The following is a 19912-nucleotide window of genomic DNA, read 5'->3' as shown; positions in this document are numbered from 1 at the left end:
GACAGAGAGAAACGAATCAATATCTCATATGAAAAAAATATTTAATGCACAAATATGCAAGATCTCTCTTTTAAGAGGACCGCTGCATAATATCACAGTACAGAGACCCTTCCCAAGACTGACGAAGGTACATAAAAATCAATTTTCATTAATATACATATGATACATATAGTACATATTGTACATTAATGTACTATTATACAGTTATTACACTAAAGAATCTGCTCGTTAATCGTGCGAGTCCGCTTGGCTGTCGGTAGAACACTGCTCATCCTCGTATAGTGCAATTTCTATATTATGCTCTTCATTCGTGTTTATGTTTACATTTCGCTTCGAGGCCTATGGGCAACAAGAATCACGTTAAAAACTGACAGAGTAAACAACCCAGTTACTTACAGTGTCGCAAATCCGAGCTTAAATACTTTATTTTTTAATATTTTATTTTATAACAATAAGTAGATTCTTCAAGAATTTCAGTAGAAATAAATATAATTTTGTAATAATTTATAAATAGAAAAGAAATATTTGGGATCAAATTTTCAATTTATTTGGAACGCTGTTAGTAATTGAACCATTTACCCTAATTAGGTTCCTCTTTTTGTTTGACAATTCTTTCGCTTACCAAGTCTAACGACGCTAAAAAGTATCTGGCCACCTCACAAGGGCGTTCCTTCTGAACAACAGTGTCAAAGTTGATTTTCCCTTGGCCATTCGCCTTCAGAGTCTCCATAATTCGTGACGCGTAGTCGCGAATACAGAAAACCGATCTTCGCTCGGCGTCGCGCAGCTTGGGCTGAATCATTTCGTGCCACTTGTCGACAGTGTCCTGAAATTGCGATTTCTCATTTTCATAGCGCTCTATGATGAATATTTCCTTTCTTATCAATTTTATCAATCATCGGTCGTCTTACTGATGAGAAACGCGGCGAGTCCGATCGAAACCAAACGTCACAGAAACTTTCATGCGGAGGCGACGTGCTCGGCGTAGGGGTCGGACTGTGAAGTTCAGAAATCTCATCATCGCTCGGAGGTGTTGTAACATTATCATTGATATTCGTTACGCATTCATTGTTGATATGCACATCCGGTTTGTTGTTGACGTGTAATCGAAATCCTAAAAGATCTGATTCCGCGTTCGTCACCTCTTCGTATCGCGAAGGATCGTACTCTCGTATGCACTTCATACAGGAACGTGCCGTTGCCTTAAACATACTTGGTCTATCTGAAAGACGAGTCGTTTAATATAAATCGATAGATTTACGGCAAACAATTTTTAAACCAGCTCATGATTTACCTCCTCGCGAATGACGCGAATCTTCTAAACTATGTAGAAGATTTTTCTTCTGTACATTTTGTCGTTTTTTACACGACGCAAGTAACTTTCGTTTCAGCTGCAAATAAATAACAGAACGATATATTATAAGAACAAAACAGCTAGTTAGCAGTGAAATAATTGTAATACTACATACCAGTTTCGACTTTAAAGTAGAACGTTGCCGCGTTTTGTTTTTTTTATTGTCATTTAGGGAAGTATTTATTACAGAATTGATAAGTGATTTTCTCGTTAGGTCTCCGTTTGTATCATTCAACGACGCTGGATCATCCGTCGATGAGGTTCTAAAATATCAGCATTTTCAAAACACTAACAGATTTATAGTATTAAGTAAAAGTAACATTACAAATAACAAAAAATAATACCTCGTTCCTTTCGAATTCACTGATTCAGGCGGGCTATCTAATAGACTGCCAACATCTATACTTTCTTTGATATTATTGTTCAAGCACTGATCCTCGAAATCATTATTATTCGATAAAATGGTATTTTCAATATTAGTTATTGGCGAATGTGTATCAATAGGTGTATTTCGACACGACTGACTCGGAGTATTGGCGAGAGTCACGTTGAGACTATCGCATGAAGCATTCATCAGCGTGTTATCAGATTCGGCATTTCTAGAGCAAGAGAGATTTTGTTGGCTCGTTTCAAAAGACGTGACCAAATCGGAGTTCTCTCCTTCCGGCGAATCATTGTCTCTCTCGGACTCTGCTTCTGTGTTGTTTTCGTCATCATTGTCATCGTGTATGGTAGAATCTTGCATTGACGTATCGCAGAGTCCATACGAGGAATTTAACAAAGATTTCTCTTTGTCAGAGATGTCGCTGTCGCAATGAAAATCTGAAATACAAATTATTCTAAAAAATATTCGACTTAGTTGCATATTTATCTGCATAACCAATCGCATACCTCGAGGCGCAAACTCGTCGACCAATATACCGTCCATACTTATATTCTGATTACACCTACAAAATATTATATATGACTAGCTTATCTAAGTACAAAGTTCAGAACGCTATCAAGAAAAGAAATAATACTCACCGAAAATCATATTTCTTGCCGATAACTTCACCATTTACATCATAAATGTCAATAGAGACATGTTGTGCGATTGTTTTTTCTAACTGAGGAAATCGACGGCTTCTACATTTAACATTATCATGTGTCGTATGATTTTTCTTAATATCAATATTCTTGTCCACTTCTGCCGCAAAGTTGACAGTTTTAAACTCATGAAAGAACATGTCAGCCTTTCTGTCCCTCTTTTTTGTATGATTTTTCGCTGCCTCTTCCTGCCTGAAAAAAATAATATTATATTTTTCACTTTAAAACAGTAATTTTTAATTAATTAGTGAATAAAAAATCTCTTTCCCGTTACAATTTTCTTTTTAATATTAATTTTTAATACAGATGACTAGGTCAAATTCTGCATATTTTTATTTAAAATACTAGAGAGAGAAGAACCAATAATTATCGTATTTGTAAAAACAATAAAAATTAATCCAGATATGCACAACTCAATCGTGTAAAGAATTGGAAAATCATTATATGCAAGTTTCAAAACATCACTTACTCATGAGTTGACAATACATTTCTACAATCTTCGGTTTTGGTCCACAAAGATTCAACTCTGTGCACATATACCGCCGTGGAATTTTGTAGAACAAGTCCAGCTTCGCCAAAGCCTTTGTTGCATGTTGTTGCATTGAACAGAGAGCAATATTGCTCCAGTGTCTGTAAAACAGGAGAAAGACTTTATTTCTATACTTTCGTTGTACGTTACCGTAATAACAGCAGTTTTTTTTTTCTATTTATCGCAGATATACCTCCGAGAATGGAAAGTTCCATTGCGCCAACTCCTTCACTGGCTTCGTAAGCTGCAAACCGATATCTTGCACAGTGACCATCTTTGCCGTCTTACAAACGTCACGACAATTCGCGTGCGAGTCATAAATTCGTCGATCGCTGTTCACAGAAGCGCCAATCTCAGTACCTTCGACAACTGCTATCTGCAAATACTATAAAACGACCAAAGTCCAAATTTTAAAAGACGGAAAAAGGAAAACACACACCTCCAACAAAATGATGAGCGAATGTTTTGGCAAGGAAGAAAAAAAATCAGGACGAACTGGTCGGAGCAGGTGAATGCGACGCTCCGCGGACAGTGCAATGTTTTATCGTCCGATCCGACGTCAGTGTTTTGGCGGGACGTCAAGTCGCATAGTAACAGAGGGGGGAGCGGGGGGAAAAAAAGACGAGGACGACAGCGATACTCGACTATCTCGTTGAGTCGCGCATCGCTACGTCTCTTTAACAATTCGCAACGCGCATTCAATTATCTTACCGTGAAAATGAGAGCACTTTCCTTTCTAACCTAACCACAATAACATCAGCCGTTCGGGCGCGGATCACGTGAAATACATAGTCAACGATCGCTATTCGCTCGCGCCGCTAGAGTTCTGCAATGGAAGTTAAAGTAAACCGCCGCCATATATAGCCAAATTAATGACTACATTCAACAGACTCACAGTTGAGCAACTACTAGATTTTCCGTTGAATAATGCCGTTGATTTGTTAGTTCTATGAGTCAGAACCAATCATGTTCAATTGCTACTTAGTTGCTGAATGTGTCCAATGTTAAAACTGACTTGATAACATTAATTTTATCACATTTAGAATAGTACTACTATAGTTGTATATAAAAAAATACAAATATCAATATTAATGTTAAGTATCCATTAATAATTAGATAATAGATTAGTATTAATTTAAATATACATAATTATTGTCAATAATTTACAAAGGCTGCGTTCTTTTTAGGGAACACAATCGACACAAGTATGTTCTATCCTTGTTACTCGTTGAACATAAAAAAAAGATAGAACGATTGCTTCTGTCGATTGTGTTCCCTAAAAGAAAAGCAGCCAAAACCTAAAACTACATAAGCTGTTGTGTTAACCATTGTTCCTTTTATTAAATGTTACGTTTAAAATTCGCAGATCGCTTGCCTGTTACACATAGTGGATTTAGGTAATCAATCAAAAACCGTTGTCGCTTAACTTTTGTTGTAGGGACTCTACTCGGCGCGAGCGTCGCGCTCCAATCGCGATCGGCCGCGTCGCTCGCCATCCAATCGTGTCCGCATAATGGTAGATCGGCCAATCATAGCCCACGAAATCATGTCTTTCCGAAATTTGAATCTGCAGGTGCCCACTTCAGTCCAGCATGTGTCGTTCATCGAGATGCACGCGTACTTCCGATACCGTGTCGAATTCGCCATCGACAAAGTATTTTCCTGCACTTCAAACTCCGCGATAAGAAGCGATTCGGTAAGTAATCAGGATTTCTTTACATGGTTTAAAAAAGAATCAAAAGAAAGAAGAGAAAGAGGAACGGGATATTTGAAAAATATCTTTAAATTGAGAATATCGGAAGAATTAAAGATTCGTCTTACGAAAGAACAATTTTGTCAATAAAAATCTAAGATGTGTGAAAATAAACACGTAATACGAAAAAACAAACGTATTTTTACGACGTTTTAACGGCGGTATCGTCTATTCTGTAAGCTTCGCGTAGGGCAAATGAAGTATGGTATCGCTTTGTGAATAAAGTACTATACGGTTATTTCGGAGAGGTTATTGTAGAGAGGATTCATTAATGTCGAGCCGTTAACCGCGCGCGGCGGCTTTCAGGCGTGGAGCGGAGAAACCGCGAAACCGCGTTCTTGAAACTGGCCCCAGGGTGGCGAACGCTACGACGAGGGTAGTGGGTCACAAGGTTCCGGGCAGGGAGGGGGAGAAGAGGAAGAGTGAGCGAGAGAGATGCTCGAGTTATTTCACGTGTGTGCGTGGCGTGCGTGCGTGGCTCTCTTCGATTTCGGCACAAGTAGTCTGGAACAGTCTAACGACGACTGACGACGACGAACGACGGCCACGGTACCGTTGACAGCGTGGATTAGACTCACATCCTATCTCGGATAAAAAGACCAAGGCCTCCCCGTGACCCCTCGCGAGCCCTTCCCCAGCTACTCGCTTTTCTATCCACGTTTCTCGCTTCCTCTCCTCCTTTTCCTTCCTTTTCCTGCCCGTCTCGTTTCCCCCTCTTGGGTAGTCAGTCTAGGGCCGTAACTAGCTTTTTACGTACGCTTTGAGCGAATTTTATTTTTGTTTCTTCAATTTTTTAGCAGCAAATACGGATATATTTATTCAAATTGTTTATAAATATGTAATTTTTTCATTAATAGGAAGATCAGGAAGATTGTCGATACTGGCATCATAAGTGACACCTCCTTCCTCGGAAACGGAACATTTACACTGTTTTAATACCGATGAAAACATAATTTCCATTTACATGAAATCTATAAACGTATGTAACTTTATATATATAGCTACGCTACATGTTACGTTTTGCAAAACATAAAGTATATGTGCAATTGAAAAAAATGTTTTACATAAAAGTGAAAAGTTTCTAGGAATGTTTATATACATTAACTTGTAAATATTTTATGACTTATGTTAAAGGAAAAGAAGAGGAAGAGGTAGCTTCGGAGCCCAATTTGTTAAATGTTCTATTTTTTTTTTTTGGTGTACCTTGTGAAAACAAATTAGTATAAAAAATAAAACAGTATAAAAATTGCTGGTACCATGATAGAATTTGATAGAAGACGCTTTCCAGTTTACATTTTTGTTTTCAAAATTATTAGCTTTTCTTTAAGAAACACTGTTCAAAAACAAAGTGATATACACCAATATTGCTGACCTTCCTCTATTAATTTTATGGAGACAGCAAAATATAAAATAGCCACATGTATTAATACAGGAGGTGAGTCATCGAAGCATTTAGGTAATTCCTTATCTACATTTCCTGTACAAATCTTATATTTGACAATTTTTTCAACAGTTTCGTCTCAAGGAACTCCTCCTCGTCATGGATCCATATCCCTGCCTTTACAGTTACGGCTCTGACTCCGTCTACCTTCCGTTCCTTCTTCGCCGGTTTCACCCTCTCTTTCCTCTCGTGCTCCTCGTCGTCCGCCTTCGGACACGCGACGTCGACGCACACATCTAATCACAAACAGAGAGAGAAAGAGAGAGAGAGAGAGAGAGAGAGAGAGAGAGAGAGAGAGAGAGAGAGAGAGAGAGAGAGAAGAGAGGGGAGGGGGAGAGAGAGAGAAACCGAGAGAAAGAGACAAACAAACGGACAGCAAACTCGTTGTATGTGCGCATACACGTACATACGTATAATACGTACGCGTACGCGAAGGTGCGCGCGCACAATCGGCGGCGCATAGCCAGCAGCAGAGGCAGAGGCCAGGAGGCGAGGCAGAGGAGCGGGCGGGTAGCCAGCGGTAGCAGGCGGGAAGCGAGAGCGAGCTAACCGGAGTATAATCGTTGTCGTCGTCGCGGTGTAGTCGTGTGTCTCCTCGTCTCTCTCTCTCTCTCTCTATCTCTTTCTTTCTTTCTTTCTCTCGCCCGTCGTCGTTGTCCTCGTTCGGTCGTCATCATCGGCTCGTCGTCGATGCGCGGATGCCGTCGTCGCGGTCGTTCGCCGGTCGCCACCAGCGGTAACGCGCGCTACCATCACTGGGTGCTACCAGGTAGCGGTGAACGGCGTGGCGGCCTTGGCTATATGAAAAGAGGCATCAAGGAGAAAAGACCGCCCCGCACCGCCGTCGTCGTCGCCGCCGTCGTCGAGAACCGCCGCCGCCGTCGTCATCGCGTCGTCGTCATCGCCGCCGCCGCTGCTGCTGCTGCTGCTGCCGCCGCCGCCGCCGCCGCTGCCGCCGGCGCAGTCGATACCACCAGTAGGGTGGGAGGAAGGGCCACCGACGAGACCACGAGGAACTGAAGAGCGCCGCGAGCGCGACAGTCCCGCGCTCTCGGTACGAGTAGTACGAGTACAGTGGCACCCCTCGGCCGGGGGTAAGAACGTGCGTGCGTGCGTGCGTGCCTGCGCGCGTCTGTCAAACCGTCCTTCCGCTCGCGCGGAGTACGAAATAACGGACGCACCACCGCGAGTGCATGCGTGCGTGCGTGCGTGCGTGCGTGCGTGTTTCCTCTTGGCTTTCCTGCGTCTTCGCCTCGCTCTCGTGCAATCGCCATTCCTCCTCTCTTTTGAATTCTCTCTCGTTCGCCCTCGCCCTCCCCGGAGGAGGAATCTGTCGCGACCCGGAGTCGCGACGCGGGTCTCGACATCTCTCCCAGCTGCCGCTCCGTACGTCGAAGAATCGCTATCGGCGCGCCGTCCTCACCATCACCATCCAGCACGGTTGCGACGGTGGTGGTGGTGGTGGTGGTGATGGTGGTGGTGGTGGCGGTGGTGGTAGCGGCGACAAGCGGCGGCGAGTGGCGACACAGTGCCACCTCCTCGATTCTAGGGAATCGAGCGGTTGGTCGGTCGTCGGAGCGCGAGAGGTGCGCGAGAATGTCCGAGAGAGCGGCCTGAAAGCGCGGATAAATGTGTCGGTCGCGTTACAAGACGTGAGGCGCGAACGAGAGAAAGAGAGAGAGGGAGAGAAAGAGAGAAAGAAAGAAAATGTGCGTGTGCATGTGTGTGTGAGAGAGAAAGAGAGAGCGAGAGAGACAGAGTGAGTGTGTGCGTGAGCGGAGGGAGGGAGAGTGTCGCGAGCGCGCGCGCGGGGGCAGCCAGAGGAGCGCACGGCACAGCGAGCGAGTTTATTTTTAGTGGCAGAAGGTGAAGAAGGCGGGCGAGGAGCACCGCGCGGAGTGGTATTAAGCGGCAGCACAGTGGCCCGATGAAGCGGCGTATGTGACATCGGGTTTTCCTCTCTCTTGCCACCGTCGAGGAAGAAGAGACACCGCGCAGACATCTTGCTGCCACCGTCCACGGTGAGTAGTATGTCGCCACACTACCGTCGCCACCCCTTCGCCACCACCACCTCCTCCTCCTCTTCATCATCATCCCCCTCTTTCCCTCCCTCCTCACCCTCATGCGCCCCTTCCCCTCGTCGAGGATTGATTCGCCATTCCGCCCACCAGAACACGAGCCTCTACTGTTTCCTCCACCTCCCCCTTCTTTTTCATCCCTCTCTTTTCTCTCTTGTTCTCTCTCTCTCTCTCTCTCTTTTGTTTTCTTTCTATTTAAATATATTTGCTTCTCTCTCTCTCTCTCTCTCGCAATCTCTCTATTTAGCTGTGTTTACTCTTCTCTTTCTCCTCCCTTCTCTCCCTACTTCTCGCTCATCCCCTCTTTACTATCTCCCCCGTGCCATTTATTCATCCATCCATTTACCTATTCGCGCACACGTACACTCGCGTACGTCGATCGTTCTCTCTTTCTCTCTCTCTCTCTCTCTTTCTTTTTCTTTCCACCCTCTCTCCCTCGCTCTCGCTCCCGCGCACGGGGTACCTCGGGGCAGAGCTCCTCGTCGTAGTCGTCGTAGACGACCATCGTCCACTCCCCATCCCCACCAGCCTCGGCGTCGCCCTCTCCGCTTCTCCGTGGAGTTACGAAAATTATGTAACGCGCTCGATCCGGGCGTTTCTTGTTCCGCTCTCCTTTCTCATCTCTTCCTCCTCTGGATATCGTAGTCTGCGCTTCCCTCGGTGTGCGCACCGACGTCTCTTCCCCTGGCCCCGCACGTCGCCTTCACCTCGCTCGCTGTTCCTCTCTCCTGCGTTCCACCGTTCTTCCGAACATTATTTCGGGAGTGCCAGCAGACCTGCCAGCGGACTCTGAGAGGGAGCGAGAGACGGAGATAAAGAGAGAAAGAGACACACCAAGAGAGGAAGAGAGAGAGAGAGAGAGTCTCCTGCATGACGCGTGCCCCGGGATCGGGCAGGCGCATTGTCGGGGGAAAACCGACTTTCGATTAGGGGATGTAAACCGGTCCGGTCGTGTGTGCGGTCGCCACGAGACACGCCGCCGCCGACGACGACGACGACGACTTGAGCTCGCGAAATTCGCTCGCGACAGCGCGCCACCCTGGCTACAAGTAGAGCCAGGGTAGTAGGTTCCCGATGAAATCTCCCCCGATAACGTTCCTACGTGCGACGAGTGACGAAAGACGAGGGAGCGCCCTTACGGATTCTCCTCCAGATCCTCCCGAAATCTCGACTGCTGGTGGTCACGCGGCGCAAACGTGAAACGCTGACCATAGGGGTGAGAGAAGAGACAGAGAGAAAGAGAGAGAGAGAGAGAGAGAGAGTTAATCGATACGCTATGTTTTAGAAATTTTCCATTCGCGGTTTTACACACGAAAGCGCGCGTAACCCCCAACGTCTTCTCCTCCTCTCGAATCGCATCTTCGAGGGCGACGCGAGGAGACTCCGGGAATTCTCTGACGCTAACGGTCTGGGACGTTCGACGACGATCATCATCAGTCTGTACTACTACGACTGACTCGCATCCAAGGGGGTTCGCGTCGGCCAATTTACACGCGCCGTATCGCGTGCCTCACGTGGGCGCGATCTCGGCCCTCCACGCGCTCGCACGCGTCGCGTGCGTGCACCGCAGGGTCCTCCTTGTTGGCTTCCGGTGGCATAGATCCCTCCGCGAGGGTGCGAGGTCTCTCGAGGGTGGCTTCTCTCTTTTTTTCTTTCTCTCTCTATCACTCTGTCTTCTTCTCCCCTCGTCACTCTTTCCTTTCCCTCTCTCCTACCTGCCTGCCTGCCTGCCTGCCTGCCTGCCTGCCTGCCTGCCTGCCTGCCGGAAAGAGCAAGGTGAGACAAGAGACCGAGCTTTTTTGCCGCTCGCTTTTCGTGCGGCGCGAGCCAGGCAGCAGCTTCTGGTCAGCTCCGACTGTAATACGCGTGAGGCACAGTCGAAGACTCGCCTTTGTCCCGCTTTCGTGGTATCGACCCGATATACGGGTGACCTAGACTCACTTGCCGAGGAAATATACCCAACCTTTGACAGCCGTTCGTCCGCTCGCTCGTTCGTTCGTTCGTTCGTTCGTTCGCTCGCTCGTTACCACGACGAAACCGGCCCGAAACGAATCGATAGAGGGTCGCCGATAATTACGCACGTGCGAACTTTGCGCGCGCGACGATGACGACGACGAGCAGGAGGAGGAGGAGGGGGAGGAGGAGGACGACGACGACGAGAACGGAGAGAAAAGTGCGTTCGTGCGGGATAGGAAATGCTGAATAGAGGGCCGTTAAGTTATTTCGGTGCTGCCGGCGACGGTAGTAGGAATTTTGGTATTGAACCGCTCCGCGACCGCACACGCGCCTTCCCTCTTCTCGTCCAGGCCAGGGAGCCGCGGCGTATTAACGCCGTTTATTTTTCCGCCCGTCGCGGAGCATCAAAATGTTTGGCGGATTACCGGTACGCCCCGCTGTCGATGAAACCTGAACGCGCGCGTCCCGACTTTTCCGACGGAATGGATCTCTTGGGGGGGGCCCCCGTCCGAGCCAAATTTTGACACCCGTAATGATAGATAACGACTGGTGGAAATGTATAAACGGCTGCGGACCAGGTGACGTGAGGTGAGGGGCAAGAGGGAGAGAATTCTCTCTTCTCTCCTACTCATCGTGCACTTCGTCTCTTGGACACCTGGATCTCCTCGCGGCGCTGAAAACGCGACGTTAGTCGAGAAAAAAGAAAAACGTAATAAATTTGCATATTAGGGTGAGAGGAAAGTTTGCGAGCTTACAGAAATACTGATTCATATCCACGGTCGGTCGTTATTAAACTTCTGCTTCTCTAGAGCTCCCGGCCAATGTTAACACATTCTGATGCTATCGTTCACATCTCGCACGAATATCCCGAAAAGAATACGAGAATAGAAATTGATTTTTCGCGCGGACGAAATAACATTTTACGCCAGATACGTAATCTCGTGCGTTTATGAAAACGCTGTTCTTTACGCTTGTCTTTTTAACATCTTTAACAGTATATATTTATGTAATATGTTCAGCTTGCTTTTCTTCGGCAATTTTTTTTCTAGCAGTTAAAAACAATGAAAATTATCCGATCGTTAAGTTAAAAGGCAAACACACAAGAAAATGTTGGTCAACTTAAAAAAAAAAAAAAAAATTAGCGCGCATCACTGCCGGTGCCTTTACTGTGCAGATCAATCTTTATTGTTATTAAAAATATCGTAATTCTGGTTCATTAGAATTAAGTTTTGCAAATGTACAACTTTTATAAAAATATAATATTGGGCAGTAATAAATTGGCCGGTAATTATTGCTTATTTTTAGTACTAAAAGTACTAACAGCAGTACTTTTAATAGGTATTAAAAATAGGTATTAATTACTAGCCAATTTAATACTGTCCAGTGTTATATTTTTATAAAGGAATGATTATAAGTAAACTTACCTAAAACGATTTAACGATATATATGTGTTTTTAAAATATATAACGCGAGGCTAAAATATACATTTAGCGAGATTTAAATTGCTCCTTAATCTATGTACTTGAATTCTAAAAGCCTAGAATTTATACTTACATGTTATACAAAATATATAAAATTATACATGTAATGTTTTTTCTAAATGACGTAGGAAATCGCGAGGCAGCAAAATTAGGCGGGAGGTAAACCTCCCCCGCACTCGCGCCTTCTTTCCTGCCAAAACTGTCACGACCGAGGGGAAAACGACCGGGTCGAAAGTGATTTTTTTGCCGATGGCCGCGTGCCAAGACACACGAAGACCGATTAAGGGTTAATAACATCGCCCCGGGATAACGACTGCCGTCAAGAGTACGTTTTCCGTGTGGCGGTTGTTTATAGGACGTGGAGAATTGCGACGAGTAAGACCTCTAAAACCGCCGCCGCGGCGGCGGCGGCGGTGGTTCATGTGCGGCTCTCGCTCCCGGGAGATGGAAAGCCGAGCGTAGCGCTGCAAGTAGAAATAGACGGTCGTTGTCAGACGGTTCGCGCGCGCGGCGCAGGGACGGCGGCGACGCGCCGTCGTCTTTGATCGATTAATCGATCCCGGACGCTTTCTTCGGGCGGGCGCCCGATCGTTTTCCTTTTGAACTCGATATATTTAACCCGATACTCGGCCGACCGATACGATGACTAAATTGACTTCGCGTTCGGAAGACTTCGCTGGAAACGGATTCGCGCGCACATTTTCCTCCCTCGAATGTAAATTGTTATTATTATCTTTGGTTCGGGCGCGGAGAGTCGATTTTAATTTGCGTTTCCGCGTGAAGGTTCCCATCTCCCCTTCACCCTCTCCTTGCGGGGAGGGTGTTTACCGTGATCTTTCGTACGCGAGAGATTGCATGCGTAAACCGCGTATTATTACCCGACGCAGAAACGCCGGCGAGAGAGCTAATGTGTTATCGGGCGAGCCGGTTAACAATTCACACCTCCCCCTCTGTTCGCCGAAATGCGTGTGTTTCGAGGGGTGCGGTAACTCTCGCTCCTCTCGCTCCTCTCGCTGATGCGCAGGGATGCGCGCGTATACGTCCGTTTCGACGGGGAATTTTCACGCATTGCACGCACGGCCGGCGAATTGTTTGGTCACAGTCGCGGATTATAAATAACACACTTGGCAATCTCTTTCCGTTATCGGGCTGTGAACTGGTTAAAAATATATACGAACCGTATGACATATCTAACGGTTATAAATAAATCGAATAGCGCTTATATCGCGCCCACCGCCAAGTTGCGCGACTATTATTTGTAACACACGCCGTCTGAGGAGAAGGAGGAGGAGGAGGAGGTGCGCGATGCACGACGCGAATGCACGCGAAACGAGCCAATTCGCAACTCCGAAAGCCAATTTTCTGGACACGATTCAGCGCGCGGCGACGTGTGCGTCCAATGCCACGCATACTTCGGGAGAACAAAAAAAATTTACATATTCGCGAACCGTCGCGGACGAATTAATGTCCGGTTAAGGCCGAGGGAAAAAATAACTCTTCGCCGTCCGCCCGCGCGCGGCCCAGCGAAAAATATCAAACGTGTATGTTATTATAAATATCTCGTGTTTTCTTGTTTCGCCAATACTTTTTAATTTTCGATACCTCGACAGTGCCGCGAGACCGTTCTTAACCTACCCTGGACGACTCTGTTTTACTTTTCACTCCGCTTGGTCGGACTGGATCAGCAGTAATTTTTCTAAAATTAGTTCTAAAAATCTGCGCAATATGACCCGGAACGTTTCACTTTTTTTTTTCTGTACATGTCCAAATTTGCGGCAGAGTCGACGAAATGGGAAAAATAGTTTGGGTCAATACGATATTGAAAAGGTCCGTTAAAAGTAATCGAGCCTAACTGACGGTTTATCAAAAACTTTGGTGAAATAATTTCAATCAAATATTTGGTTAATACAGGAAAAATCAACTGAGCCAATTTTATTTTTCTAAATATTCAATGATTATTTTCAAACGGTTGGTTACAGTTAATGCGCTCGGCAATACCCCGTTGTGTCAGCACGCTAAGCAAAATACATTTAGCTGTATTACCAGACCTTTTTTCTCCAGTGCAGCTTTAAGAATCGCCGTTCCTCCTCCCGTCTTTATTTTCTACCGTTGAAAGCACACTCTCGGATGGTCCCGGGACACACTCGCTATAGCCTCCATATGTACGGCCGTTAATACAGGGGGGGTTCGATATTTACTCGCGGATGAGTAAACCGCACGAGTTACGCTCGAGAAAGTTTAGGGAAAAAAGAGAGAGAGAGAGAGAGAGAGAGAGAGAGAGAGAGGACGAAAGAGAGAATTGGGTGCCTCGTCGGCGCGACTGTGTGTGTATTTCTAGCCACCAAACAGAAGAGCATATTACACGTGTCTTTAGTTATTTTTAATCCCCGACGAGATATGTACTCAGACCCTCTCTCCCGGCCCACCCTCCCCCTTTCAGCTCTCCCTCGAGTATTAAAAGTTACATATCTGCCACCTAGTCAAATTTTTCGTCTCGATGGTCTACGGCGAACGCCAGGCGATAACGGTTAAAAATACTTCGCGGATGCTTCCCCCTTGATTTCCATACGGCCGGCAATTTACGAAATTTATGGCCTAACTCGACCATCCGCACACCCCCCTTCCCCTCCCTCTCTGCCATCGAAAGGCATCGCGATCATCGCGAGCAACGCGATTAAAACAAACAGATCCCGCGAGCAACCACGGCTCGACAACCCGCCCGCGTTCATTTAACTCTTTCGCATCCGGCCGCTCATCGCTGCGCCGACCTGTTTTAATTACGTCAATTATTGGTTAAATCATTTACTACTCCGCGTCCGGGCGCGGTCTCCGAGCGAGACGGTTAATGAAGGCGAACGAGCGGCAGTATATTTTGCGATAAGGACGCCCCGCGCACAATTACTTTTTATTGTCGCAATTATTTATGTACGAGGTTGAATTATGCAAAAAGCGAAATTCTCCGCGGCGGAAATATTCAAGGGACGCTCCCGCGCGTCGTTTTCATCCGCGTATCATCCGAGCAGATAACGAAAATAAAAACGATACATCCCGGCTGCGAACGAAGAAGCTCTTCCGGAAAGGATGCAACGTGCCATCCGGAGCGGCTCGATTGTGTGCTGAAACGCCTTGCAGAATCCATTTGTCGTGCTCGTTGAAATATTTCTCGAATCGGATGATGAATTGCTCCGCGACAACGACGGGAGGCTGTCACGGCGATCGGCGGTAATTACCGGCGTTCGACGTGCTCGCGAGGAAACGCGACATCTCGCTGCCGTCTCTCTATCTCTTTCTCTCTCTCTCTCTTTGGAGTGGGAATTGAAAATTCCGCCGCCCTCGCGCGCGCGCCCTGTCACGCGAGACACGCACGCACTCTGCACGGGCGCATGTCGAAACGCGCATTAATTATTGTTAGAACGTTTCACATTTTGCCTTGACCTTTCCCTTACGAACTGATATCGAAGTCGTCGCCTCATAGGATATTTAATATCCAATAAGAGCGACAAAAATACACGCGTATACCTCCGCGAGCGGAGTTTGCGTTCACCCGCGTTTTCCGGCGGACGGGGGAGAAAAATGAGGCAGAATATACCGGCGGGGAGGAGGGAAGTGGCGTCCGTTTAGATCGATTTCGCGTCGGCCCGATAGTTTTGGTGCGTCCCTGTACGACGCTCGCGATATCCTCGCGAGCCCTCCTCCCCGGATCGATTATCCGGTAGGTAGGATTCCTTCGTGTTTTCACAGGACGCGGCACGCTTCCGCTCTCCGAGGGGTTAATGGACGTGATTTAACACGCTCAGTCACGGATGACAAACTTGCTAATGAGGCTGCGGTTTGTTAGCGCAGTTGCCGCGCGTTATAGGAATCGCGCTAAAAGTATTTAACACACACACACACACACACACACATACATACATATGTGTCCGTGCGCGCTCGGCTCCTCCTCTATTTGCCGGGATGCGATTGTTGTCACACGTCGTCTTGCCATTGTACCATTTATGCGATTACGCATCGCCATTGTATGCGATTCGACGTGCCGCGCTCTCATTATCATCCCATCAGATATCGACCGCGATTATTTCCGCCTCTATCGTCGCAACGATTTCTCACTATAAAATAAAAAAAAAAAAAAGGGAATCATTTTGATAACTGCAGTGTGATTTAATTTTGATGCAATTTCACTTGCCGGATATCCTTCAAAAGGATTTCACGTGAAACGTCCGCGCGGCCGGGTTAAAAGGGCTAAACTCGGGCGGCTTCGTCGAGATTTACAGCGACGGCACAAAATTCGCCCGGATCAAGGCAACGGCGGGTCTAATCGCCCGCTATTTTAATCCCGTTACTAATAATACCGTCTATTTTGCCGTCCGCGCGCGGCGCCCGCTTCGGGGAGGGAACCTTAATCGAAGTTAATACCCGCGAAGGCCGACGTGTGGAACTTCAATTTCGAGCGAAACGCTGAATAATTGATCGGCCCCGGAATGAATCGATCACGTCCGGCCGAAGATGAGGCTGGCCAGGCTGCCGCCGATTTCTGTCTCGCGCTTAAAGCAAGAATTACCGCGTCTATAAATTGCCGACGCGCGACTCGCCGCTAGATTATAATTACACCTCCAACCCGTCCCGTGTACACGGGGAGGGGAAGAGCATTCTGATATTTCCCATCGTTTTGACGACGGGCTCTAAAATTCCAAGATATTGGGGGTTTTGATAGTCACCGAGCTACGGGCGACCGAAGGCGGAACTTTGTAAGGCGAATTAGGTAGCACTTGTATACTTTGCTTGTGTTTCGAATTGCCGAAACCTAATAGGATTTTAGTTTCGAGCGGTAACTTAAACGCTCGCAAACTTAAACGGGCGAAAAATCAGCAACGATACCTTCTAAAGAGATGAATTTGCCAAATTTCATCGAAGGAGCCACACACTGACAATTTTTTAATTTTCAACTAAAAAAGTTTAATTAAATTGAAAAATTTAGTCAGATTAACTACTTTTTTTAAATCACAGTATTAGTGTCGCTGATATTTCAGATCATACTGACGGTGTATGTCGTATACCAAACAAATAGAAAGAACTAATGTAGTTCGCATCGCAGGCAACATACAATTTTTCAATTGACGAATGACGAGGAATGATTTGCATAGCAAATCAAACGCCTCGTACCAAATCATCTGTAATTAACAAACAAATCGTTGTCCCGATAAGCGAAACACTTCTCTCCGTGCATCTTGTTACCAATAGCAGCGAGACACAGAGGGGCGGGAGGGAGGGGCAGGATCGAGAGCGATAAGGTGCAATCGATGGATGATGAATCTCGGTCGATCTCTCAATTTAGTTTGCGAGCGGCCTTTTCGCTCGCCGCTTGATTGTGTTTACACTTTGCCTTCGTAATCTGATATATCGGGCACGTGGATAAAATACAATGTACTTAACCCGAATCAATTAGTTCCCCTCCCTCTTTTCTCTCCCGGCTAGCCCGTCCAGCTGATTCACTCGATTCGCTCCGGCGGCAACAGCGCGGGGGAAGGGGGATCTGTCGCGCGATCGATCGATTCATTATCATGATCTATCTCGTCCCCCTTCGAAATTTGCAAAAACATGAGTCTCTCTCTCTCTGTATCGCAAATTCCCTCGCGATACGCGCGCATGTCGGGCATAAATAAAGAATTCTCCCATGGCTGTTATAATCATCCTGCATCCAACTAACGAATCGTGCGTTTCAATCCGCCGAGGATCATTCTATTAAATCGGAATTAACTTAATAAAAACGGAAGGTAAAAATAAATTGACCTTTTTAAATGGACACCGCGCGCGCGATATGCACCTGGGATATATTATATGCCGGATTCTCCATGCATAATGGCGAAATAAAATAGCCGCCTCCTCTCTTTCGCAGCTGGGATGTTAACGCATATACATATGCACTTCCCTCGCCGCGCTCATCACGCGCGTGCAATTATCTCGATTATATCGCGACCCTTTGACGCTTTCGACTCTCTCTCTCTCTCTCTCTCTCTCTTCTCTCTCTTTTGATTTGGGCTGCTCCTCTCCTTGTCGCGCGCCTTGAGATTTTACCTCGGAATTACGTATACCCCGCGCTCTAAATTCTTCACACGTTTCCCGGCCGTCTCCGAAAATAGAAATTAATTTCACGCAATGCGTGCGTGTCGCCGCGAGAGCCTATTTAAATATCGCGAAGCTATAGCATATCTGGAATCTCGCCTTCTCCTTTCTTGTCTCTTTTTCCGCCTTCTCCCTTCCCTTTTCCTCCCCCTTTTTATCTTCCTCTCCTCGTGGAGGTTTCGCTCCTTGTTAATCTCGGCCTCGTTGCAAAGTGACTGATGTATGTACATGTGCGTGTTTTGTGTGTGTGTGTGTGTTGTGTGTACACATTTTCTCGCTCTCTCTCTCTCTCTCTCTCTCCAATATTAACGACTTTTAAAAGCTGATAATTTACCTCGTTCGTAAGTTATTCTCGTCCGGGGGTTTTTTCGCACTGTGCCGTATCGATACACACGCGCATGTGTAATCCAATTTAACATGTAAATAGGTGAGGTTATTTATATCCTTCACTTTTTACACGTCGTGGCTGGATGCGTGTAAAAATAGGGAGGAGGAGATGCCGACGATAGAAAGAGAGAGAGAGAGAGAGAGAGAGAGATGCTGGCGGTAGCAGAATGTCGCGTTAACTGTTAACGTACATACACACGTTGCCGTTGCTGCACACCACGGCCCGATTAAAAGGCATTCGCGCAAAGAGAGCGCGCTGCCCGTGAGAAAAGATTACGGTGACACGTGATAAAAGTCCGTTAATCGCGCGTTTTTATCCGTCGCCGGTTTTATCGATTTATCGCGAGCCCCCGTCCGTCCCTTCCCCCCTCCCGCTTCGAAATCCGAGATGATCTAAGCGCCGAGAGGCGCTTTCAGCACCTCGCGCCATTAATTTCTTTCCCGCCACATTCGCAAATGGATTGCGTTCGTGAGGGGGGGGGGAGAAAAAATGCTATTGGTTATTTGACAAAATAAACCGCGCCGGAACGATGAGCGATGTTTCTCTCCGCTCGGCTCGCGTGTCGAGTGCGAGATGTAATCTTCCTCACGGTCCGAGGAATATTGGGGTGGAGCATTTAATTTCTCCCTTCCGTTCACCCTAAGTGTCTCCCTCGTCGCGCGAAAGCTCTCTTTTCGCTCTTCTCTTTTCTCCGTTTCTTCCTTTTTTTTTTTATTCGGATCTATTTTTCCGACATCTACAGCGGCTTCGCGTCTGCGATCTGTGCGCAAATGTTTCGGTAAATTTAGCCGCATCGACGGCCGGGCATATAGCGCTGAAGATATGCTTTTGACATCCCCCGGTGATGTATAGTCCTCATATACGAGAGAGATGAGAAGCTGCCGCTGCCGTCGCCGTTCAAGGCTAAACTGCATTGTTTTCTGTGTACACAAATATTATTTTGTTACTGCGTGCCATGCTCGCGAGTGATGCTGACTTTGATGGTATCGAGATAGAATTTTAGAATGCGCCATTGAGGTGCCGTCAACAGAACGCGATACGCGGACGGGTCTTCCTTTCGCGCGAGTATTTTTGCTCGATACATTACGTGCCCGTGCAAACGGGTTGAAGAGGCGGAAGGAGGTTGGAGGCAAAGTCAAGGATGTAGGATAAGAAAAGAAAATAAGATTAAAGTACAAAGGTACGAGGGGAGCATAAATAAAATGTCGAGGGATTTTGTTCAAGATTTAGGTGACAAGCAAAAGTATTAATAAATAAAAAGAAGGGCAAACGCGAGGATAAGTGGATAAACATAAGGGGCTCTTAGGATAGAAGTAATGCGAATGGAACGGAATTTATTTACTTTAGCTTACACGCCAAGAAGGAACTTTGTTTATGATATATAAAACTTAAGGATTTATTACACCCATTTTTAAAATAATGAAAGGGATTATTAAAAAATTACATATTGCTTTATATTGCATTTGAAGTAATAAAAATAATTTAACAGCGATTTTCTAATATTTGAATCAAAAATTATTTCAAGAACGAGAAAAAAATACGAAATCGAAGAAAATCTGAATTTTTTAATACAATACTTTAAGTATTCAAGATTTATATTTTATTGTGATGTAGAGACTAGTTGTCTCGTAAATAAACAAAGCTTATTACAGAACAACTAAGCTTAGAATCGTAATAAAGTTATCCTTGGAAAAATCATCTGAATACTTAAAGTATTTATATAGAA

The 19912-nt window shown here is 46.1% G+C and overlaps 2 protein-coding genes across 22 annotated transcripts in view; one reads left to right on the top strand and one right to left on the bottom strand.

Annotated features, from left to right (window-relative positions):
* Positions 1-24: 24 nt before the first annotated feature.
* On the bottom strand, positions 25-5584 carry LOC105830549. 4 transcript variants are annotated; one of them, XM_028192885.2, is made up of 12 exons: positions 3865-4006; positions 3681-3795; positions 3163-3354; positions 2910-3070; positions 2378-2632; positions 2246-2301; positions 1699-2176; positions 1470-1617; positions 1295-1391; positions 912-1222; positions 623-826; positions 25-339 (listed from the first exon to the last, which is right to left on the bottom strand). In XM_028192885.2, the coding sequence occupies exons 3-12, from the start codon at positions 3241-3243 to the stop codon at positions 229-231; spliced, it is 1902 nt and encodes a 633-aa protein (XP_028048686.2). In that variant the 5' UTR covers positions 3244-3354; positions 3681-3795; positions 3865-4006; the 3' UTR covers positions 25-228. The 4 variants fall into 4 exon arrangements, with proteins under 4 accessions (XP_028048686.2, XP_028048688.2, XP_036145975.1 ...); XM_028192887.2 differs by lacking the exons at positions 3681-3795; positions 3865-4006 and adding an exon at positions 5176-5584; XM_036290082.1 differs by lacking the exons at positions 3681-3795; positions 3865-4006 and adding an exon at positions 4956-5150.
* Positions 5585-7096: 1512 nt separating this feature from the next.
* Positions 7097-19912, top strand: part of LOC105831941 (plasma membrane calcium-transporting ATPase 3) — a 94830-nt gene continuing 82014 nt past the window's right edge. For 13 of the 18 annotated variants that reach the window (XR_004964158.1, XR_004964159.1, XM_036290072.1 and 10 more), the window contains exon 1: positions 7387-8184. The gene's annotated coding sequence lies outside the window, so the exon portion shown is untranslated. Of the gene's footprint in view, positions 7258-7386; positions 8185-19912 lie in introns of those variants that run through there. The other 5 variants (XM_012672446.3, XM_036290063.1, XM_012672448.3 and 2 more) reach the window with 5 other exon arrangements.

Source organism: Monomorium pharaonis, chromosome 7 (genome assembly GCF_013373865.1).
Source record: "Monomorium pharaonis isolate MP-MQ-018 chromosome 7, ASM1337386v2, whole genome shotgun sequence".
NCBI lineage: Eukaryota > Metazoa > Arthropoda > Insecta > Hymenoptera > Formicidae > Monomorium > Monomorium pharaonis.
Note: the sequence above shows the minus strand (reverse complement) of the source record. Positions and strands in the feature narration are given on the sequence as shown.